Source organism: Pistacia vera, unplaced genomic scaffold, assembly GCF_008641045.1.
Source record: "Pistacia vera cultivar Batoury unplaced genomic scaffold, PisVer_v2 Contig568, whole genome shotgun sequence".
Classification (NCBI taxonomy): Eukaryota; Viridiplantae; Streptophyta; class Magnoliopsida; order Sapindales; family Anacardiaceae; genus Pistacia; species Pistacia vera.
In genome coordinates, this window is record NW_022196410.1 from 546078 (window position 1) to 564089 (window position 18012).

General features: G+C 33.3%; 3 protein-coding genes across 3 annotated transcripts; all 3 read left to right on the forward strand.

The window, feature by feature from the left end:
* Positions 1-5099: 5099 nt before the first annotated feature.
* LOC116108727 (nudix hydrolase 8) lies at positions 5100-8492 on the forward strand. The gene is made up of 9 exons (XM_031394957.1): positions 5100-5855; positions 6230-6513; positions 6723-6788; positions 6988-7125; positions 7276-7353; positions 7492-7542; positions 7682-7716; positions 7857-7965; positions 8105-8492. The coding sequence occupies exons 1-9, from the start codon at positions 5723-5725 to the stop codon at positions 8309-8311; spliced, it is 1101 nt and encodes a 366-aa protein (XP_031250817.1). The 5' UTR covers positions 5100-5722; the 3' UTR covers positions 8312-8492.
* Positions 8493-9787: 1295 nt separating this feature from the next.
* On the forward strand, positions 9788-13532 carry LOC116108746 (deSI-like protein At4g17486). Its single transcript, XM_031394985.1, has 4 exons — positions 9788-10044; positions 11989-12276; positions 12463-12543; positions 13263-13532. The coding sequence occupies exons 1-4, from the start codon at positions 9885-9887 to the stop codon at positions 13406-13408; spliced, it is 675 nt and encodes a 224-aa protein (XP_031250845.1). The 5' UTR covers positions 9788-9884; the 3' UTR covers positions 13409-13532.
* Positions 13533-14974: 1442 nt separating this feature from the next.
* LOC116108717 (RING-H2 finger protein ATL22-like) lies at positions 14975-15865 on the forward strand. Its single transcript, XM_031394943.1, has one exon. The coding sequence runs from the start codon at positions 15137-15139 to the stop codon at positions 15863-15865; it is 729 nt and encodes a 242-aa protein (XP_031250803.1). The 5' UTR covers positions 14975-15136.
* The last annotated feature ends 2147 nt before the right edge of the window (positions 15866-18012 follow it).

The following is an 18012-nucleotide window of genomic DNA, read 5'->3' on the forward strand; positions in this document are numbered from 1 at the left end:
CCTTCAAGAGCTATGAAGGAAAACTAATAAAATCTCTGCCATGTTGAAATTAATCTTAAAAACTCTTTTTTATTCCTTTCTTTTAAAATTTATATCATTTGTGAATCTTTTCTATCTCTTCTATATCTTTAAATTAATTATGATTGGTAATTATTAAATATTACAACTATTTAGTATATGTGTAATGTGTTGTAGTACCACATCAACAATTCCCCCATGATATCATAATTTTTTTTTTTTTTTTTTTAATGACCGAAGATATCTAAGTCAGTTTACGCATACTTCAACTAATCTTCAGGACCCTAAAATTATCGATCGGGTGAGACCTCTAGCGGTTATCCTTATTAACACCTAAGGAGAGATTCAAACTCAAGACATCTTGAATAATACACTTAAAAATTTTTATCGAACCGTTCAATCACCTGATGATAATTTACCAGGGTTAAAGTTAATGCCCACCACACTTCTATCTTACATATTTATCTACATCGGATTAAGAGATTTAATTATGATAATATGTAATGAACTATGAATTTACCGACGATTCAAAATGTCACAAACTAGAAAGAAAAGAATGTGATGGTAGGTCAGGAAGACTTGAAAATATCAACGAGATATTTATTGATAATCGCTTTGATGGATTGGCCTTTGGGCTAGGAGTTAGGACCCCTTCTATTTTTTGGAGTTATATTAAGAGGCATAAGTTGTCATTTTAAGACATTACAAAATATCTTCCAAATCTATTGCATCATTCCGGGCCCTCTACTCGTTTGGTATACTACAGTCATCAAATTTACAACTACTCTAGAGTTTTTAATTCCTCACTCATTTTCATAATCACCCATATGTTTTCAAATATTATCACTTAGATACTGATTTTAGGGGCATCAATTTAAACCTCCCTTATATTTCAAAAACTATTCTAAATTCATCCCTTACATAAACATGATTAAAAAATTCCTTAACGTGAGAGGGGTATATATGTAGTTTTCTGGAAAGACATATATTCCCTCCGACTTTAAAGAGTGTTAAACGGTGTTTGCTTTGAGGTTGGCTTTTGAATAATTTAAAGGGTTAATAACATTAATCCCCCTAAGAAATGATAAAATAACAAAAATTCATTTAAAGTTTTGAAAATAACATAAGTCCTTTTATTTTTAAGTTCAGGTGTTAAAATAAATGGTAGGAGGGCAATTTGGTAATATTTATGAACTCTCAACAATATAAATTTCTACAGGTCATTAACAATAGTGGAATTTCTATTATTTCCTAAAACCTCAAGGGGGGTATGTCTTTAACACTAATTTCAAATGTAAAGGGTGATTTAGCTAGTATCCCGTTAAAATGAGTACATAACCAATTATTTTGAAAAATTAAGGGGTTATTAAAATTAAACCTAAACCAATATGTCAAAAAATCAATTCCCTTTACAAATATTGAAAATACATTATATAAAGCTTAGGTTATTAGAACCCAAAATTTTGATACAACTCTATCTTCACATTTTCTATTAGTAATTCAAGACATTGCATTGAACTTAAATGAGAAGTTAAAAATAGGTATTTTTAATAGCAATTTATCAACTTTTTAAATTTCAAAAGTAATTATTTTTAATAGCAATTACCAACTTCTCCGACATTAGATTGCAATAAATAATGTATTATTAATTTTGTGTTATTATCTTTAAATTATTATTATTTATATATATTGCATTTGAACCATGTGATACATATGATTTAGAATTGTCAGAACAAAATAATAAGGACAAATTTATGCGTGAAACTGCCTTTTTTCATTACATAGTCTTGGTTTTGAAAGTGTCACGTGTAAATCGTGAGATTTAAAAATTAAAAGTTCATCTTCTGGTTAATTAAAAGTAAAACTTTTATTAGATTAAGCACTACTAAGGTATTAATTAAATAAAATAATTATTCAAGTTTATTTCTTTCTTTAAATTATTCAAGTTTATTTCTTTCTTTAATAAATTCGGAATCTTTGGATGTCAGTTGACTTTATAATACAAATATTATCACAAACAATCAATCAATAGCTAGTAAAACCCAAAAATAAAAAGAATAATAATTTAATCTAACCAGCATTGAAATTTTAGAATAAGACTATTCTCTGTGATACATTTGTAAATGAGTTGTTTTTCAATCCACACCCAAAAACGGGTTGCTTAATTAGTTTCCCTAAATTATTTTATGTTGTAAAGATTAAATTAAAATGAGTTTTTATATTATAGTTCAACTAAATACCATAATAAAAGTGATTTTCAGTTTATTTTGAAATATTTTGATGCCCTAAAGTTCACTATGTGTGACTCGGTGATAAGAAATATCTTTTTTTTTTTAAAAAAGAAAAAAAATAGAGTTAAATCGTCAAGATAAAAAGAGCATGTGTGAAAAATGAATAAAAACTAATGTGAAGGCAACCACCACTAAATACTCCAATGTTCAATTAGAATTTTTAGATATATTTTTTAAGAGGTCATGAATTTAATTTATTTAAATTGTTAAAATAGATGATTGTTGAGAGGATTTATCACTACCAACTTCATAAATCTAAAAACTTAATTGAGATACGAATAACCTAGGCAAGAAAAAAAAAAAAAAATGATGATTGTAAAGACAATCATTGAAAATGAACATTAGGTAACTATTGGAATAGGTAATGGACACATGTTAGTTAGAGCTGGGCCCATTTCCAGCATAATGGGCTTGCTTTGGTTCCCTAAATGTCTCTATCCACTACTGTCCGTTTCACACACACGTGGCTTTCATTATTTCCACTAATTTTTTTATATTGTTTAATAATATCTTATATTTAAGTAACACATCCATGCGTTTAAGCACCAAAATCTTTCCTGATTTGATAAGATAGAAACTCTAATTATTCATTACCAATCATATTTCAGATGTATGATATTGTCGTGGACTCATTAGTACAGTATCATTGCATCTCTAAAAAGCCTCGGCCAGATACCTGAAAATCACGTGATTTAATGCTGTCCACGCAATTTCAAGTTTGAGAGGCATTAACACATTACCAATCGCGCTTTGCAACGCGTGTAACACACTCCTCAGTCATTTTTATTGGGAAACTTATAACCGTGCGGTCCGTGCTATTTATTATTTATGGCATTATTAATTAATGTTGAACAAATTTATCGTTAAACATAGAAATATAAAGTAAGACTATTTAAGGATTGATGCAAAGGTGATGTACAATTATTAATAGGTATTAGTTAATATTTATGATAGGTTCTAAAAACAACCTAGTTAAACCCAAAATTAGAACTTAATGATAATAAATTGATTAAGTAATGAATTGTTTCGAACTAATCCTAAGGGGTTGGTCTGCCAATCAATGAGGTTTGTTTCATTCTTTGAATTCTTAGGTTCAAATCTTAAGATCACTTATCATAATAATATTGTATTTTACATGGTTCTTTAGGCTTGTAGGGTGTTCAATAGATCTCAACAATTAGTTGAGGTACGCATAAGCTTCTTTGGACACCCCAATTACCAAAAAAAAAATTGATTCAAACTTAATTAATATCAACAACAAAATTACAAGAACATGAGGTGATCACCGTCATTAAACAATTATGTATGAATAAAGAGCAACATGCTTATTCTTAAGTATATCTTGTATGAGTTGGATGCTAAATTGTCTTTCTATTGAAAAGTAATTAGCTTAACCTTATACATCTTGTTAGTAGGAACGAGGAATATGCTAGCTCAATAGTCAATACTCTCCTACAAAATATTTTGATGCGGAAAATGAAATTTCAGGTTTGACTTAAATGGCAGTTTACTTCAGCATAAGTTTTTAGTAACATTTTGATCCATTTGAGTTACACTTTAGTCCCTGAGGTTTGCTAAAATGTTATTCATACTATGGGGACCAAAATGTCACTAATTTTTCTTCACTGAAAACAGAAAATTGTTTCTGGGGTATCTCCAAGAAGACGCCAAATTAGTATAAAATACCAAAATAGTGTCCAAATTTTACTCCAATCAAACACCAAAAGCCACAGAAAATTGGTGTGAAACTATTCATCCACACCAAAATATCTTTTATTTCCTTGTTTTTGTTAATTTGATTATTATTTATATTAATATTTATAATTATAATTGATAATAATTATATAATTGAAAAAATAAGAAAAATTAATAATAAAACTTCATTAAAATGCAAATATTAAACTTAACTCAAAATAAATTAACACTAATTTAAACACATTTAAATTAAAAGAAAATACAACATAAACTAGAATAACAATTTTGTATTATGGTAGATTAGTTCCAAATCCTCTAAGATTATCAAAATATTGGAAAGAACTAGAGGTATTTTGAGATCTTTGACCTTGTTGCTGAACTCTTTTTTGCATGATTCTTGGTATAACTTTTACTTGATTTAATAAATGCTTAATTTTATTAAATTAGTTTAATTTTCAAAGTTATTATTAATAGTTAATTAATAAAATACATCATTCTTAATATTTAATTAATGTATACAAAAATAATTAATCAAATGTGTGAAAATTGCACGAATTTGATGTTTGTAGACCTTGTGGTTGGAAATATAAGGGGTGTTTGTTTGAGGTTATGAAAATTAGCCTATAAGCAGATAGTACTTATAAGCCAATTTGAGTTTATAATTATTTGAAATTTAAGCAGTTATGTGTTTTATTAAAGTACTTATAAGTAAGTGATTGATAAGTAGTTGATACGTTTGATAAAATGTGACTTATAAGTATATTTTATTATTAAAATGACTAAAAAGGATATTATAGTAACCTGATCTGTTTGAAATATAAAAATAAGGATATATTATGAAATTTTAAAATTAAATAGAAATAATGTGTTAATATACTTGGTCAAACTAATCTATAAGCAAAGTATTTTTAAGAAGAAAAAAAAGACAGTATCTTTCCTTAACTTATTTTTTTTTCTTATAAACTCAAATAAGTTATAAACAAACACCCCCTAAGTCTTAGGGATGAAATTATTATTATCCGGATTGATGCTCCATTAAAATCACACTCTCTTTGCAGCGCGTTGGAGAAGAAGACCTAGTTTGAAACACTCTCCCTCCTTCAAGGCCTCCAACAGTCCAACTTCAGTCGTCTACGGAGACATTCACTTACATTCCTCTCTATCTCGTCATCCTGTTCGTTAATTACCATTATTATTTTTTACTTTCGTTTTCTGGCAACCCACCAAACATTTTAGTTACCACCCTTGTTTTCTTCCCTTAGCTGTGAGTGAATTGGAGGTTTTCTGTATACTATTTCTTAATCATTCCTTCATTGTGTGTCATAGTCGTGTAACGTCCATTTCACACCACATATCAACCAAGATAACCATTTCATTAATCTCGGTTTATTGGATAAGAAGACGAGCTTAAGTATGTTTTAAATGGGTTGTCAGTTTATATATGTGTTCGTTTTGTAGAATTATTTAAGTATTTTACTTTGTTGTTCAAACTCTAGTTTGTTCCGAAATGCGAATGACGATGAATCCCAAGGTTTTTCTTGTATAAAAGTTACGTGTCAAGGAATAAAAATCAAGTTGTTATTTTGGAAGAGTGTTGTGTGTACTTATCTGGGATTTTGTTAGTATAAATTAAGACGTTGATTTCAGTACTTGATTGTGAAGTTGTGGTGGTTGATTTGGTTCGGTTTAACGTAGTTTAGATTTTAGTATTGTCATTAATGGAGTTGAAACTATTCGATTCCAAGTCTGTATCCGGGATAGCTCACAGTAGAAGACCGTACTCGAGCTTTTTTTCAAGTTTCAGAGATGGGGTTGGTGTTAGATTTTCACCCAAATTGTGCTTTTGCAGAGGTAAAAGATCTTTTTTTCCTTTCTTTACATGATTTTGTTGATAAAAACAGTCAAAACAGTTGAAGACTTGAAGTTTTAGACTTTAAGAATCAAATATATGGTTACATTCACTGATTTTCTCAGCATATAATCTAATCACTGTCAGGTTACAGAATGTTCAGTTCTGTATTTGTCCTGTTTTGAGCTATTTTTTTCTTTTTATTTTTGGTATGTAAAATACTGGAACAGTACATAATTAACCAATAAAAATGCCAAACTATTGAACAAAGAAGCTTATCTATAAACTCAAAGATATCTTATTTTTTTTGTTGATTTGTGTTGAAGGTTGAATTAATGACTTGTTTTTCCCCTTCTTATTTTATTTTTGTGAGCAGGAGCTTTTCCGAGGGTTTCTGTTTCAAGTATTTCAAAGAATGCGTACTTGACGAAGAAAGCTATTGCTTCAAGTGACCCAGAAAAACTCGTAGAAGAAGATTATGTTTATCGGATTAATGGGGCATATGGCGCAAGTTCAATTCTGTTTTCTGGGAACACAAAAGTACTCGAAGCTTCTGATGATGAATATGAAGGAGTTGTTGTTGATCCAGAGGGGTTACCAACTAATCCTGATGCATTTTCTTCTATTCTTCGTTTCTCTCTTTCCCACTGGAGAAGGAGGGTATATTCTCTAACAAACATACATTCCCTTGTATATTCATAGTTTTGAATATTTTATGTGTGTGGTGGAAGCTTTAGAACACTATGGCTAAAAATTTCTTGTTTAAAATTCCTTTCTTTCCCTAGAATGTCTTTAAAATTGTTAATTTGTTCCCAAAAAAATAAAATAAAAATAAACTTAATGATACTCCCCGCCTCTGTTAACTACAGCAAAAAAAGGGAGTTTGGCTCAAGTTGCCGCTGGAACGAGCAGAACTTGTTCCAATTGCTGTAAAGGTACATTCTCTTTACTTTATCTTCCTTTAAAATCAAAACTTTAAACTTTAACTGTAGAATAAATTATGTTGAGCCTATTGCCATGATAACCATTTGGGTAAAAAAATTGAAATATCTTGAAAAAAATTATGTAGAGATGGAAATGAATCACTCTTTACATTTGTATCCGTGAATCTGAGGTAAGTAAATTTGGTTACAGGAAGGGTTTCAATACCACCATGCAGAGCCTGGATATGTGATGTTAACCTACTGGATTCCTGAGGGGCCTTGCTTGCTACCTGCTAATGCTACTCATCAAGTAGGGGTTGGGGGATTCGTCATCAATCACAAGAATGAGGTATAGTTCCTTCGTAGGAAAAAATATGATGTTCTATCTCTTAGAATAGAGAGCAATTTGATTGAATTTGTTTGATAGCTGAATTCGTTTGTGTTTGCATGCCATGAATCTAATTGAATACAGCTTCTTTAATAATGAACATTTCCACAGGTTCTTGTAGTACAAGAGAAATACTGCAATCCAGCATTTGCTGATCTTTGGAAATTACCAACTGGTTTCATTCATGAGGTACAATCTGCGAGTTCAGACCATCACATTTCTGTGCTCTTACGATGTAAATAAAAAGAGAAAAGCTATCAAAGAAGCATGATATCTTTTATGTGCCTATCTTTTATTTTTATTAACAATTTATTTGGTATATATCAGTCCGAGGAGATTTTCCAGGGAGCTGTAAGAGAAGTCAAGGAAGAAACTGGTGTAAGAAATTTGCTATTTTTATTTTGTTTCTAAGGTTATTTATCAAGCCTATTGATATCAGCAGCCATTTCAAAATAATTAATCTTTTTCTTTTCCGAGATAATTAGCTCCATTTTTTTTTTTTTTTTTATTTTAACAGATTGATACTGAGTTTGTTGAAGTGATAGCATTCAGGTAATGACCTTAATTCATTTACAATTGAGTTTGTTGTGTTGGGAAAACGTAAAGAGTGTTCTGTGCTTTGAATTACCTGGAGCCAGAATACGGTTATAACTTGCGATAGTAATTTGAACTTGCTGCAACTTCAATTTCAGGCATGCCCATAATTTGGCTTTTGAGAAGTCAGATTTGTTCTTTGTTTGCATGCTAACTCCCCTGTCAGCTGAGATTCAGGTTGACGATTTCGAAATTCAGGCAGCCAAGGTAATATACAATTTAATATTGAAGGTTTTGGAAGATTAGATTATGCAAGCAGAATTTGTTTCCTCTAGAAAGAAATAGTAAAATCTTTGAGCAGAAACATAATTGGTTTTTCATGGCATTATATTTGGTGATCATTCAGTGGATGCCCTTAACGGAGTTTGTGGAGCAACCACTCATCCAAGGAGACTGCATGTTCAAGAAAGTAATTGATATATGCATTGCCCGGCTGAAGAAGCGATACTGCGGATTATACCCTCATCAACTGGTTTCTACATTTGATGGTCAGACATCCTCCCTCTATTATAACGACTTTGACGCACAAGACACGACCTGTGCAAGCAGTTAAAGGCACTAAAGCAGTGAAATGCTGCATTTCTGTATAATCACTGAGAGAGTGCAATGCAAGTGTGGAGTGCTACCACTTTTCTGCATAATTGAGCTGATATATATATATGGTATAAAATGTAATTAGAAATAACTTTTCTATGTAAATATGTATTCTAATACAGAATATGGTTATTGTATGAAGGGCTATTGCATATTTCTTTCTTTTGCTACCAATAATGTTTGTGTTCAATCTCCTTCTCAATGTATGTATGGGTATGGATGTGATGAAAATCTTGGGAGGAATGCGGTTGTATTTGTATGGGCAATTGGACTTAAACCCAACTCTCTTTAAACTATTAATTAATCCCCCCACAATAATTGATAATTGAAGCCAATGTATAATTTACTTGGTGGAAATTAGGTGGTTAGGCAATTGTGTTGTGAAAATAAAATGCGTACCATAATAACTACATTTAAGCCCTTTGATTATTGATCAACAATTACTGTGAAATCAAATCAAATGGATGACAATAATGATCAAATTAACTTGATCAATTTTAATCTCATTAATATCAAATACTTGTTTATTTGATCTCTGTAAAGCCATCCCAGGAGGGCGGCTCAGGCCTCAGCCCGTAGCCGTGGGCCAGTTCTTTTATGTTATTATCTCAATTTGTGGTCCTTCTGCTTCCCATCTTTCAAAATATCCATATGTTTATTATAATAAGGTAAGTCTATTTGTTCTTCTTGGTTTTCAATTATGTAATTATATACAAATTCATATAATAATTCCCATTAAATACCAAATAATTACACTTGTCCCAGGTTAATTAATTACTAATCACAAATGGTCAAAACTCAAAAGTGAAATAGAAGATAAGAAAGCAATCAAATTACCTAAATAAATAATTAAATAAAATAACTATAAACTTCAAAGTCCCCCACTTCGTCTCTCCTTTCCCTTTCTAAAAGACACCAAAAAAACTGCTTCATTTTCTTCAACACTTCCTCTCTTGGATCTCTGCTCAATTCCCTCCAACTCATCTCTCGTAAGCTCTCTCGCACAATCTATTTTTTGCAACCATACATAATTATCTTGATTTACTTCTTTTAACAATTTTATTCCTTCTATATCTTTTAGTTTCTCTAGGCTTTCTAGGTTTAATTCTCTTATTTTTATCAACTTATTTGTTTTTTATTACCTCTGTTTGGTTACTGAGATCACGTCGAAATGTTTAAAGCCATTGTTTTGGCTCCAATTCAACATAATTTACGAAATCTAGCTCCTCTCAAGTTTTTTTTTTTCGTTTTCCTTTATTTATTTTCCTCAGCAACCAACCGGTTTGAGACAGGAAACTCAAAATTTTTTTTTATGTTTTTTTAATCTTTTGCATTGAGATTTTGCATGTAGAAGCCCTACACGGAATTTCTGTGTTGTGGTAATGTGGCTTTAGTTTTTAATTAGCTAATGTGGATGTTAGTGATTTCAATTTTTTATTTTTTTTTGGTTTAGGCTTTTCTTGGTTTAATGTGGATTGAGATGAGCTGGTGATTTAGAATTAGAGGCTTTGAGGTGTGATTGTTTGAATACAATGCGATTGTTCTCATCAAGCTCAAGCTTCAGTCTGACAAAAGAGCAGAGTAGCGGTCGGAGCAATCGTGTAGCGTTGTTTCTCAATGTGTATGACCTTACACCAGTAAATAACTACCTTTACTGGTTTGGGCTTGGGATATTCCATTCTGGTATTGAAGGTCGGTAGACTTTCTGTTTTCAGTGTTGTATAGTGTCAATTTATTTTTTACTTTTTGGGTGCATATTTGAACAATTTGTTTTTTTCCTTCGATTGTTGGATTTGCCTAATAACTTGTGGCTTATTTTAGATTAGGCTTTTGTATAGTTTCCTGATGGTGGTTGTTAAATTGATTTCTATAAGTTGGGTTGCTGAATTATTGATTATCTGGCACACATTTAGTACTTGCGTTGATGAGGTTTTTGAAAATTGAGTTTGAGAAAAGATATTGTAATACTAATTTCTGGGAATGTTGGTGTCTATGCATTAGTTTAGTATCTTTGGCTAACTGGCTAAGTAAGATGACTTAAAAGGGATACAATGCTTGCTTTTATGGTTTTTGCTTGAACAATGAAAATGGGAAGTCTGTCTTATAAAGCCAAGAGGTTGCTGTCCATTCAGTTTGAGAATTGACTTGAAGAATTTAGTTGATAACAAATCAAGGTACAAGTAGCCAAATGCTTGAACTATCAAACTAATTTTGTTGTAATTCTAAAATGTGGTTTTGTTTTTCTAAGCATTTCTGAGTTTGTTGATTATTTATAGGATATTAAATGATGATACAAATAGTATATGTGGGTGTAAAAACAAAGTGGCTGAACCAAAGCTTTTCTTTGCCTGTGGTAGGTTGGTTGGTTGTGGGGTTGGGTTGGGTTTGGGGGTGGGGGGTGGGGGGTTTGGTGGTTGGGTTTGGTTTGATGTTGAAAACTGACTAAGGATTACTATGTATCTGCTAATTTGGGAACAAGGATAATAAAATCATCCTCAACTCAAAACATAAACAAGATTTGTGGCACAGTTGAGCTTTAGAAACTAGTTCAGCTGCTCTGCCTCTTTCACATAGCATCTAAACTATGGTTCTGATAGTAAAAGGTTTTTGAAATGATTAGGCTGCATCTATACATTGGTTGGGTTCATAGCCTAAAGGTGTAGTTGTTAACAAGCAAAAGGGATGTTGGATTTAAAATATCATCAATATTATTCTGCTTCCTTGGACTCAGAAGAACCACAGTACATGCTTTGTTCTATTGAAGCTATGCTACATGAGCTCTGTGCCTCTTTTGCCATGCTATACTTCTCATGTCCATGTCACAAGCATTTGATTCCACCTCTGTCACTGTTTAAAACCATGATTCATTAAACTGAGAAAGGTTGTCAGAAAAAGCTACGACATGGATTACGCTTATTCTTGTTGCATTTAGCCAAGATTTTTCAAGAAAAAATTAAGTCCCATTTGCTCTCATCTATGCTTTACTCATCTCTTATCCTATGTGTAAAGAAATATGAAAGGCCAAAGGAATTTGGTTCTCAGGCCTCAAGGATCTGCTTGTAAAATTAGTAGCTATACTGGTTCAGATTATGGCATATTGAGAGAGTGATACATGCAATTGCTCAGATTTTCACGAGAGGAATCTTCAGTTGTAATTGATCTTGCTGCTGGATGTACACTACGTACTTTTTATCATTTAAGGGAAAAAAGCCTCTTTGAGTTCCAGCTTCAACACAGTCCCCCCGACAGGCATCGAGTAATTTATAAGGTGCTATCTATGATAATTTATTGCCATTAAAGACAAAAAATAACTTAATGTTTTTATTTTAAGGGAACATAGGAATTATTGAGGCCAGGTCTCGGAAGTTATTACACACAACCTTCTGGAAACCCTGTGGAAGAGCTTCATTCAAAAGGTTGATTATACAAATGCATTCAACCTAAGCTGTATGTTAAAACAATTAGAATTAAGCATAAGCGAGTTGTGTGGCTCATGTTGTAATCATTATATACAAGTTCCTTTTGATGCTATCTTAACCACCATATGAGGTTTGTTCACATAATATGTTGTTCTGAGGTAATTGTATCTTGCTTCTGGATTATAATTCTTATGTCTATTTACCTGGTCTTTATCAGCTCATGGATTGGAATACGGCTTTGGCGCCCATGAGTACCCTACCAGTGGAGTTTTTGAGGTGGAACCAAGAAGTTGTCCTGGCTTCATTTTCAGGCGGTCAGTGTTGTTGGGCAGCACAAACATGTCTCGTTCGGAATTTCGATCCTTCATGGAACAAATTTCTGGGAAATATCATGGGGACACCTACCATTTGATTGCCAAGAACTGCAACCATTTTACTGAGGAAGTCTGTTTGCAGCTAACTGGAAAGCCTATTCCAGGATGGGTAAATCGCCTGGCTCGATTAGGTTAGTGAAAATTATATGTCAAGAAGTATCTCCATTCTAACTGGGGCCCAGATGGTTAAGTAACTGTGCACCATCATATCTGAGGGTACCATAGTGTCTAACTTCATGCCCTTGTAATTGGGCACCTTTTGGCTTGCACGTAACCAGATTATTCTAACATAATCATGTTGTTGTTTGAATTTTCAGGTTCTTTCTGTAATTGTCTGCTGCCAGAGAGCATTCAGATAACTGCAGTTAGACATCTTCCCGATCATCCATCCTATTCTGGTAAGTTTGTTCAGATAAATATGCTTCTGAGGCTTATTACCTGAACATTTTTATTTTTGCTTGTTTTCTCTCCTTTTGATTTATAATAATTCACTTATCGACTGTCATAAAGCGTTGGCATGTGAATTTTGTGCTCATTTTTTTTATGTTATTCCACTTTTGAGGGAAAAAGAATGAGACAGATAAAACACAAACATAGCTCCTTCTATTTTAGTTTATTCATTTTCTACCTATATGATAGATTGGTTTTATCATCTCTTGCGCTACTGGATTTCCCCTGTGGAAAATCTAAGTACCATGATTAAATGATCTAAGATGCTCCGTATGGTTGTCACCGATTGAAATTATGATCTGCTTGTAAATGGTTTGAATGACTAGTGATATTTTCAATGAAGGCTGAGGATTTGTTAGGATGTTTGTTGGGCATGATCCTCTAGGTCCTGAGAACAATGAACCTGTCTTGCCCATACATGGGGAGAATGATTGTGCAGAATACTTTGTGGATTCAGGTCTTTAATTCAATCCTGCTTGGTTGCAGTTTAGTGGATTTATTTTTTGGCTAGAGTACTTGGGGATCTGAGTCTGTCCTCTGATGTATTCAGCCAAAAACATCTGATTCTTCTGTGTTGATTTTTTAGAGAGAAGCCTTGAAAGTGTGGGATTTAAATTCTTTGAATGAGTATTGCTGTAACTTCATTCAATTTGTTATTGTAATGCAGATGATGATGGACCAGAGTCTGTTGTGTCATCTTTAACGGCTGGGAGCGAAGATGAGGAGGCAGATCATCATCTGCTGACTTCACCAAATAGTGATGTTGCTTTTCTAAAAGATAAACCAGTGAGGCTAGCAAAGGAACTACTTTGATTTTTTTCCTTCCAACGATTCCTATTTTTTTTTTTTTGACTACCGTGGGTCTTTAACTGTTGTTTGTAATTGTAGTATAAAATGTAGTGTATCAAGGAATCCACCATCTCAGTTTAATTTGAGCTCTTCGATATCTCTTTTCTATTGCCTACATTTGTTCTAACTCATGATTATGTTCAGCATTCAGCTTGTTACAACCATAATATTCAATTTGTTAATGTGTAACCCTTGTAATTCTAGCGACGTTGATAAATTCATATTAAACGGGTGTATCGGTTTATGAATCTTGTCGAGTCCTTTTATCATATTTCATATTTAGGATATGGTTTTGGCTGCCTTGTTTTGCTTGATGAGAAAAATCTCTGATTGATGTGCAAGAAATTGGTGAGAAAAAGAAATGTTCTAAAAACCGGACTCGATCGGTCTGACTAGTGACCCATGCCTTCTTCGGTTCTGTTTACTATTTTCTATTGTTCATCAAATCCTTAATTTGACTATCGGCGATGGAGAGGCTATCAAGCGTCGAAGTTAGAGGGGTTTTGTAGAGTGGAGGTCGGTGGTTCAAGGGGTAGTGTAGGGTTGAATTTTGGATGCCAAAATCAGTTAGAATTTGGTCGAAAAAATCAACTCAATACGCGAGTCACGACTTGCGAGCGAGACATTACCAAGTGTCAGGGTTAGAGGGGTTTTGTAGAGTGGAGGTTGGTGGTTAAGGTGGTGGTGTCGGATTGAATTTTGATCGTCGGAATTAGTCAGAATTTGGTTAGAAAAATCAAAACCTTAACTGTCGTAGGGGTGTGTTTGTAAGATTTTAAACCTGTAGGGGTTGATATTTTTTAAGAGTGTTTTTGCAAGATTTTAAATTTTTGGGATCATGGACAGAATGCCGGTTCAACCGGTTGGACCGGTCAACCTGAGACCCGGCCCTTGGCACCCCAAGTCGGGTTTCAAAACATTGAGTGAGTGAGATTTGATTGGTGAATAAGGATACAAGTTGATGATAGTGGATGACCAGAGCCAGAGGGATTGAGAGAAATGTGTGCCTTGTTTGAAGAACAATGGTGATGCTGGAGACACAAATAACAAAAGCACTTTATGACAAATACAGATACAGATACAGCCACAGCTACTAGCCTACTTCTTTTAATTGCTAATTCAAAAGAAAGCCGTAAATTAGATGACTTAGCTGAGGATGTTAAGACTTATGCCCAATTATGAATTATCTTTATTTAAGGGCCAAAAACTTCTAAAATATAATAATTCTAAAAAAGTTAATACAAACAAACTTATCTTGCCGAGTTATTTGATGAAAATATTAAACAAAGGTTTAATAAAGAAAGACCGTGTCTGAGGGTGAATGGACTTGGGAAATCTGAAAGCGGCAGCCCAACCAATGGATTTCATTCTACATAAAACATTTGCAAATAGTTTAGTCTGAGTCCCAATCAAACCTCTTTCAGTAACTACGACCGCTCAATTTTCTTGCCCAAAAAATACTCAAGACTAAGAAGGTTGGAGAGACTTGCAAGGCACTCGTTTCTTTTGAGTCAATTGGAAATATCCCACCTCTTCTTTCCAGCAAAAAGAAAAAGAGAAAAGAGAAAAAGGAAAGTAAAGAAGAGCTTCAGCGCCTTCACTGAAAAAGACAATATAACCAATACTAATACCCAAGCAGGCTTAAACCAACCATTAGCAGTTGAAGCTCTTGTTTATTTGACATTTGCAGTAATGGCTTCCTTTTTCTGCTTCATTCTCTTTGTAACTTCATTCTATGCTAACACAAACCCCATTGAAGCAAGCTGGCCTACTGTAAAATGCAGTCATGACACACCTGAACCTGATATTCATTTCCCTTTTCGGTTGAAAGGCCAGCTGCCTCAACACTGTGGTTTTGAGCTGTTTTGCAAAGAAAACACCACTATGATTCACTTCCCATCTTATGGTGACTTGGTTGTGAAATCAATCTCTTATGATACCAAAAAACTCCAACTTCTTGACCCCAAAAATTGTGTACATGAAGTTTTTCTGAATCTCAATCTTTCTACTTCGCTCTTCCGCTATTACTACGTTGTGAAGAACTACACATACCTCAATTGTTCGGCTAGGCTTCCGCCTTCTTTCAAGAAAGTTCCATGTTTAAGCGGCTCTACACATTTTGTTTACACTGTGAAACCTTCTTTGGCTGTTCCATTGTCTTGCAGCGTAGTGAAAACAATTGCAATTCCGTTTGCATATAGTCCTTATATCTCTGACAATACTTTCGGACTTGGACTAACTTGGGAATTGCCTGGATGTGAAGACTCTGAAGGAAAAGGAGGCCTGTCTAAAACAACATTTCTCAATTACATACCATATCGTCCAGGCAAGTTTTCATTATTTTTGCTCATAATTAATTCCTTAGAGGTTTTCATTCCATACTTGTTTCTTATAGTGATTCTGTATAACAAAGCTCAATAGCTCATATATCTGCAATCATGTTCAAAATTTTATTTTTGTGTCTATATAAAAAATTAAAATAAAATAGGGAAAAACTTATCTGATTATAGGTGTATAACTTATTTGGTGCCAAAATCAAATAAAATAGTAACAGTGAAACAAGAATCGGATAAAAATGTAAGAATGTATACAGGAGATATTTACTAATAGTGTTGAGCCACTAGTATGTTATAAAGAAATCACTGGTCCATGGACAAAAAAGTAAATGCAAAAATGGGATCAATATAAAGAAAATAAGAAATAAATGGCTTTGGGTATTTCTCCATATGAATGACCTCTTTCTTTCTTGACCTTGTCTCTAATTTACATTGATAGTAATTCATCTTTGTAAAGCAGGTTTGATGTGAAAGCAGGGCTATACCTTGAGAATCCTTGATAATCAAACATTGGATGAAAAGTTCAGATGCAAATTTGGAAGGATGGTTTTAGATTTTTGTCTTACATTATCTTGTGTATATGTAATACAACTTTTACTTAAAAAGAAATAGGAGGCTTTCTCCATTATCTTGGTATATAGTAATGTTAGTAGTGTAAATTTCACGGCAACATTAATTGTCATTGTAAAACTTACGTTCACTAATGTTACTCATGTAATGTTAATGGTCTACATTTGTTGTTTCAGTTTTTCAAACGTTTCATGTTATGCTTCAGTTTCATCCGTTTTGCAACCATTATAACTAGAGTTTTGATAACCATTAAGATTAGCCATTAAAGCTTGATGGGAGCTTGGCTATAAATTGAGATTTTGGTCCTTAGCTCACTCACTCAACTAAAAAAACAAAATACACCATCATATTCAGTGTTCTGAGAGCTTAGAAGAGCCAAAACGCGAGAGAGAACAGTGAGTAAGTGATCGAGAGCATCATTGGTTGGAGGTAAGTTTCTTGTTTATTCTTTATTTATTTTGATCACTTTAGTTTGTCAATTCTGCATATAGGATTAAAGATTATCTAATATTTGGTATTAGAGCTTACAATACCTCTGCCTTGATTTTTTACAAAATAAATTTTAAAGCTTTTTGTTCATGGCAATTTTTGTTTTCAAAATCAAAGTTTTTTTTTTTAGTTGTTTTTTAATGCAAATAAATGTTAAAAAATTGGATTTCTATCATTTTTGGCTTTGAAACAAGCATTTTGGTGTTTAAATGGTGGATTTCCATCCGGGTTTGGCTATTGGGTCGTTTTCGGGTTGGGTATCCAGTTTCAAAACCGTTCTAAGGTTGAAGCTGACTGGAGCCCAAGATTAGGGGTGTGGAAATCCGGTTAACCAAACCGGATGGGGTGTTTTTTGAACCGAACCGGTTTTTCGGTTCAAACAATATTTCGAACCGAAACCGAATTGGAATATCATGTGAACCGATTTTTAACCGAACCAATAATTCGGTTTAAAAAAGGGTTAACCGGTTTTAAACTGGTTTCATACAAAATCTTAGGCTTTGTTTGGTTCAAAATTTGGAGGTTTTGGGAAAAGTTTTTTGAAAAAAGTTAAAAAAAAGTTGAATTGGGTGGGTATTACGATGTAGGATTTATAAGTTATTAAAATGCCCCTTATGTTCGTTTTTTTATAAAATACCCCCGATAATAAAACATTAAAAGTTAACAAAAACACCCCCAACCCACCCTCAAATACGGAATACCCCCAGTCGGCCACCACCACCGAAGGTGGCCGGAGTAGCCTTATCGGCTGGATCTTGCCGGTCATGCGCCGATATGGCCTTTTCTGACCAAATCCACGGTGGATCTGGTCGGCAAAAGGCCAGATCTGGCCGTATTTGCTCTCAAAGACGGCCAACAAACGGTCGTCGTTGATGGCCAACGACGACCATTTGTTGGTTGTCGTGACCGACTGTTATGGCCAAAGATCTGACATTTTCTTGCCAGATCCAACGTAGATCTGACCGAAAAAGGCTAGATCGGCGCACTACCAGCCAGATTAGCTGGTAGTGCGCCATCCTACCAAATTCCGGCCATTTTCTGACGGTGGTGGCCGAAATCTGGTAAATGTGGATTGTTGGAGTGTTTTTATAATTTTTAAAAAAATATTTAGGGGTATTTAATTAAATTAACAAATTTAGAAGGTTTAAAAAAAATTGAATAATATTGAAAATA

Bases quoted from the DNA above. Each gene is read 5' to 3' on its own strand.
- LOC116108727 (XM_031394957.1), top strand. From the start codon at position 5,723: ATGGAGTTGAAACTATTCGATTCCAAGTCTGTATCCGGGATAGCTCAC. The intron at 6,514-6,722 runs GTATATTCTCTA...TGTTAACTACAG, and splicing joins TTTCCCACTGGAGAAGGAGG to CAAAAAAAGGGAGTTTGGCT. The intron at 7,966-8,104 runs GTAATATACAAT...GTGATCATTCAG, and splicing joins TCGAAATTCAGGCAGCCAAG to TGGATGCCCTTAACGGAGTT.
- LOC116108746 (XM_031394985.1), top strand. From the start codon at position 9,885: ATGCGATTGTTCTCATCAAGCTCAAGCTTCAGTCTGACAAAAGAGCAG. The intron at 12,277-12,462 runs GTTAGTGAAAAT...TTGAATTTTCAG, and splicing joins AAATCGCCTGGCTCGATTAG to GTTCTTTCTGTAATTGTCTG. The intron at 12,544-13,262 runs GTAAGTTTGTTC...ATTGTAATGCAG, and splicing joins CGATCATCCATCCTATTCTG to ATGATGATGGACCAGAGTCT.
- LOC116108717 (XM_031394943.1), top strand. From the start codon at position 15,137: ATGGCTTCCTTTTTCTGCTTCATTCTCTTTGTAACTTCATTCTATGCT.